This window comes from Ylistrum balloti, unplaced genomic scaffold (genome assembly GCF_031769215.1).
Source record: "Ylistrum balloti isolate Yb309-2 unplaced genomic scaffold, AGI_CSIRO_Ybal_v1 Utg369760, whole genome shotgun sequence".
In the NCBI taxonomy this organism is placed as follows: Eukaryota; Metazoa; Mollusca; class Bivalvia; order Pectinida; family Pectinidae; genus Ylistrum; species Ylistrum balloti.
The window spans coordinates 955,040-961,043 of NW_026781959.1; the positions used below are offsets into that span (position 1 = coordinate 955,040).

Below are 6,004 nucleotides of genomic sequence, written 5' to 3' on the forward strand. Positions count from 1 at the left end.
GTAAGCCATGGTTCTATTAGTGGAGAAGCCGAATATTTCACCGGACATAATTTGATGCTTCTCGTTATCGTCGGTCTCTGAGGATAGGCTACTTATCGTGTTGAGTTTACTGAAGTCTAATGCAAAATTTACGTGTTTAAGGATATCAACCATCCTGACTACACAGACCGATACACCAAGCACAGCAAGTCGCTTTGTGTTGGTGCTTTGGAAATAGACTGTTGAGTGTGAACTTTTTTGGTCTGTATCTGATGAGATGAAAAAAATTAATCTCAAGAAATAACTACAAATATACAGCCTAGTAATTATATATTTTAACCCAATAAGTTCCTGATTCCAAATGAGATTAATATAAAAATAGATCAGGTAGATACGAGTTGCTTCCCTTGTGTTGTGTCGCTCTAATGACTACGCTGTATGTTAATGTTGTGAAGGCAAATACTTAAAGAGGCTTTGCCTAACACCCCTTTTTAATATATGTATTTATATATCAATAAAATTGTTTAGAATTAAAATTGAAGCTTGAATTTATAAATAACAAAAAAGTAAGAATCTTATAAAAAAAAAAAAATAAATAAAGAATGAGTAACAAACAAGTCGCTTTCAGTGCAAGGAATATAGATAATAAATATATCTTAGAGCCAAGAAGTTGGATAGATTGGTAGTTTAATTAACACCATTATGTTATATAAAAGGTCGACTACTTAATAATTATACCATGTGGCGGGAAACGTTTGTTCTAAAAGAAGAGTGAAAATTAAACAATGCGGTGAAAAATTCAATATAAAATGGTAAATATTTTTTTTATTTCGAAGAACGAAAGTCTCCCGATATAAACTAACCAATATGCTCGTGTGGTCAGATACTAGTTTAACATCGGTATGAATAAAACTAAACATTTCCTATCATGTTCTGTGAAACTTTACGAATTAAGTGATTGAGTGTAGGAAGTGTGATCAAATATACATCTACTATTGTATTTCTGTTAATTATGTTCGGGTCGATGTGTCACTTTTAGTAAATGTGAGAATATTGTTTCTTACGATAACGAACTTACTCTGTATCTTTTTCTTAAATAGAACATGTTCACAGATGTATTTTCAATTATTATACAGGTTACCGAATATTTTTTCAAATGACAAAACAAACCTTCAAGATCTATTCCATACGTTATATACGTATACAATGTATTAAACATCATCATGTATCATGTGTTATATTAATAAATGCCACGTACAAAATATCATGATGTATCAAATATAGGAATTCGGATGTCGATTATTATATGTTGAGGCTTAGTACCAAATGAAGGGAGACAACTTGTCTAGCATTGTATAATTTATCGGAAATATTTTAGAACCAGCCACATATGAATTTCACGAATCGAAATTCAACATTAACAGTAAATAAACCGCACTAGAATTAAGTGATTGATTTCAGAAGACTCAAATTATCACATACTTGAATCGGTTACAACTGATATTTAGACAGACACGAAATATTAAATGTATTTTATGTAAAGTGGCACGATGTATAGATTCTTTTTAAAAGATAAATATCACCTATTGATATCAGACCATCCATGTTTACAACATGCGCCAAACACATCCGCACGAAATATGATACTCTATTACAACAGATTACATAACTAACATGTGCCGATATGTGGCACGCTGTACATCAGCCCCGGAAGAAAATACTGAATGACGACGTGAAGAAATAGATCAGGTTTATTGAGACACATACGTGTACAATACAATAAAGAAAGGCTCAGAACTTAACTGATTACAGAAAATACTACAGAATCTAGCCTTTACATATGTAATTCAGCTGTTTGTTTCTGAGTTTACATTTGCAATCGCGGAGAAGCTTTCCATAGACCATGGCGTCAAAGCCGATATCCCCAACTTCGTGGCATTGTCCGTTCACGTCTCTGCACACTGAAAATTCAAAGCAAAGCGTTTAAGTTACAAATGGTTTACTTAATTCGTTATACTTTTACATGATTGATGAACAATGAAACAGAGTCTTCTAAAACGAAAGGAAACAAATGGTGTTAGTAATTATGACTACAAGGGAAGTTTATCAGTTTCGATTCAGAATGCTAACACTGTACTGTAATGCTGAGACGAAATACTCACATGGTTTTAAAATCTTTGAAGTGTACACGTTCTTTCTGACTTGACACCGCAACTGGACGCACATATCCTCCCTATTTTCGCTCCAAATTTCGCCTGGGGCGTGACAAATTTTTCTGTAGCCAATAGTTTGCTCACATCCTGTAACCCAAACGATGTCTACTGCATATTTCTGTGGTTTTGATAATTTTAAACTTTGCTCCATATATAGAAAAATATTAAAGCGAAATACATATGTGCATTTTTTTTGTATAACATAACTCTAACATGAAGTACAATTGCATTATAACGCACGCATAATAGAAAATTATGATAGCAGTAAAATTATGATATTTATAAAATATGAACTATGAATGACAAATTTATTACGATTGTATTTTAAGTTAAATGTGACGAACCACAGTTGATAATATTATATTACCTCCAGAAACAAGGACAATCTTTTTCATTACGACGTTCTTCTTTGTCTTTGTCACGACACATTGTTTTTCAAAACAGCCTTCATACCATTTTGATTCATGCTCCCTACATTTCTCATTGGCATTGTCCCAACATCCTATAAAAAATATACCATCGTTTTATTGTTGACGATAGCGTAATAATGAAGTTACACATACATTTTTACTTCTAAAATGTCTGAATAATAATTTCATAATTACTGCATGAATTATTTTCGGTGGTATTGAAACTAACGATACACCTTAGATAAAGTCATTTGATGGTAGCTATATATTAGGATAGACTAAATCCGGAACTATCTTTTATTTCGGATAAAAAATCTGTTGTTGGAGAGAAAACAAACAAGAGTTTTTAAAATACGTGTTCAAGATTGACTGATTTCTGAATTTACAAAAAAACAAAACAAAACGAAACGCACCATCCTGCACTTTGACGATAGACTCCACTACTCCAACGCTACTCTGCTGGGATGAACAATAGAAATAACGACATGTATCTAGGTCAGACCACGAATCTCCAACAGCATGGCACTCGTTTTTATACAAACAACCTGTAGAGCGAAATTAAGACTTAAAGGGGAATTGTGCATTTTTTTTCAACACCCAGTAATTAGTAAAATATTTAAAACATCAGCAAATGAAGTTGTTTCTTGGTTACCATACACAAGTTGATATAAATGTTGTGAAAGAAACAATAATTGTTCGTGCTTGACTTTTGATCGAGATTATCAGATATATATATAAATTACGAAATTGGTTGATTACGGAGTCGACAAAATTTTGGTATTTTCTCCAATCAATTTTAGCTTTTCTCTTAGCCTCATACGTTTCCAAATTTAGACCCGTAGCATCAACAGCTTGACTCATTATTAGGCTGTACGCACATTTAGACATACAAACCAAACTACGATAACAAATGTTTGATTTTATACAAACCTTTTTCAACAAGGTAAAAGTTTGCCATATATCCACGTTGTTGACATTGAAACTTCTCACAACCTTGTGTCATATACTCTCCCAGAGGATAGAATTGGTATTTAGAATCATAACATCCCTTGGCTGAAACAGAGTCATGCGTAAATATCAATAATGTTATAAATAAAATCATTAACGCATATACGACGCAGCATTTTCATTTTGATTTTAAATAATTAAACTTACTATTTAAAGTTTTGCTTTTTCAAAATGCTCATGTCATATATGTAACATTCAAATGTATATCCTGTGTGCGTAATGAGGTCAACTATCCAATGAATGCTTTGCAAATGATTTGCAACTTATATATATATATACTTGTAATATAATCATATTTGTTACACTGAATTTGCTCTGAGACAATTTCCAAACATGAAGCTGAAGCTTTCATTAAAGGTGATAAAAGACAGTTGACAAGAAATCACATTGTTGTTCTGTCGGATAGATAATAAATAATTATAAGACGAGAATCCATTGCTGATCAGCACGAGCGTGATAATATTTTTCTCTTCTTCCGGATCTCATCTCTTGCAAAGTAATATATTTTATGTGATTACCTTGCTTCTAAAAGACCCAAGATGTTTGCTATGGACTTTACAAAGATGACTATCTGCGACCTTACTTCTGTTTGTTTAGAGCGCAACAGGAAGTGGTAATGTAGAGTCGTGTTTTCTGTTTATTTTCCTGGCTTTATGATTGGAATCAAATATTTGTAACAATATATCCTTATAATATTAGAAGTTGTGGTAATGCACAACGCACCAAAACCTTCGTGCGCACATCGTGCATAAATCGTGCGCACAAACGCACTATACAGTATCTTGCGCAGAAAAGTGTGATAACATCGAAAACGTCGTGCGGTTTGGTAAAGATGGTTGGCAAATATTACGAATTGAATATTAAACGGAAAACTAAATGACTAAATAGTGATAATAGGAATTTTCAATTTGACAGTTTTTCGAATTAACACTAGACCCTGCATTAATTACTTTTAAAGTATAGTTTCACACCTTAGAGAGTGGAGAGTGGTGTGCCTAGGGTAACGAAATTTACAGGTATAAACGTGACAGGTCCAAATCCAGATAGATGATTCATTGGCGAGCCAAAAAGATACGTCCATTTAATAATTACATATATAGCACCGAGGTTGGTCACGTGACACTTTGTAAACAAAACACTTAATATTCATATAAATATTCAGTCTTTATCAGAAAGATCTACGTGTCCAATCTATATATTTATGTCCTTATTAGGAAATATTCTTAGCTGCGCTGTTACATATTTGTACATATATCCCACAACAGTATTATTTGATGACGACGGAATGCATTTCCCAGAATATACTCACGTGGTTCAGCAGGTGTTAGATTTCCATCGTCTCCACAAATCTGTTCTCGTTCACCATATTTAATCTTTTCGCCAATATCAACGCACTCTCCTGATTGTGACATGCATCCTATCGATGAGCAAAAAGCAGAATTCAGTTTACTAGCTGCGCAAGACATGTGGATTTATGGAAGAAATATCACAGTTTGATACGTGTCCATTGATCAGTAACACATCTTATATTTGTAACTTTCTGAGATGGAATTTATATGTTGGATAATAACATTTTTCAGCAGGCGAATGCGATATTCGTCTGCACATGACGTTGATAGCAGGAAGTGGAGATTTGATTGGCAGAAACGGATTTGTTGGTTAATTCCTTTTAAAAGGATCTTCTTTTAAGCAGCTGTAAACTAAATATTTCACAAATAAGCATAAATTTATTTATTTCAAATTAGATGCTCAATATCGGAAACATTGTTTTTCCCCGTCATATGCATAAAAACGGTCAATTACCATTATATAAATTCATCCGATACACGAAAACTTGAATTACAGACTTAACATCAATGCTTAGCACACTTTTTTCATCTCATTGACAAGAGGACAAAATAGGGGAAAAAACTGCGAAACTCACCAACTTTGATATTTTGGAAGAAACCTCCCCACATGCATTCCCTAACTGAACATCCCTGATTGATGAACTCTCCTGGCATATAGCAGGTTCCCGTGCAATCATAACAACCTTGTTGTAAGAAAAGGTGAGAGAGAAAATGACAATACTGAAATAGAATCATCTGATTGCCTAGTTATGTGTTTTAGATAATGAAACACTCAGATATTTAATCGGAATGAAAAGTGAATTGTAAAACCACACCGCTCATGATCATGTAAATGTTACAATTATAATACAGATTAATTAGATATTATGCAAGTGCAGGCTCTTGCGAACAATCTTTTTTTAAAAATAAAACTTGAATACGTCCAGAAATATTTACGATGGAAAAAATAGCATTTGTGTTGCGAAGTACAGTATAACATTCAATTTCTTCCGGCATATTTTAAAAGGCGATAGCTACGTCATCATATATGACCAATAAACATACG

At 33.1% G+C, this 6,004-nt stretch overlaps 1 protein-coding gene across 1 annotated transcript; it reads right to left on the reverse strand.

The window, feature by feature from the left end:
• Positions 1-1,806: 1,806 nt before the first annotated feature.
• LOC132543615 (uncharacterized) lies at positions 1,807-3,605 on the reverse strand. The gene is made up of 5 exons (XM_060207129.1): positions 3,533-3,605; positions 3,016-3,147; positions 2,560-2,694; positions 2,142-2,279; positions 1,807-1,940 (listed from the first exon to the last, which is right to left on the reverse strand). The coding sequence occupies exons 1-5, from the start codon at positions 3,603-3,605 to the stop codon at positions 1,807-1,809; spliced, it is 612 nt and encodes a 203-aa protein (XP_060063112.1).
• Between the last annotated feature and the right edge of the window lie 2,399 nt (positions 3,606-6,004).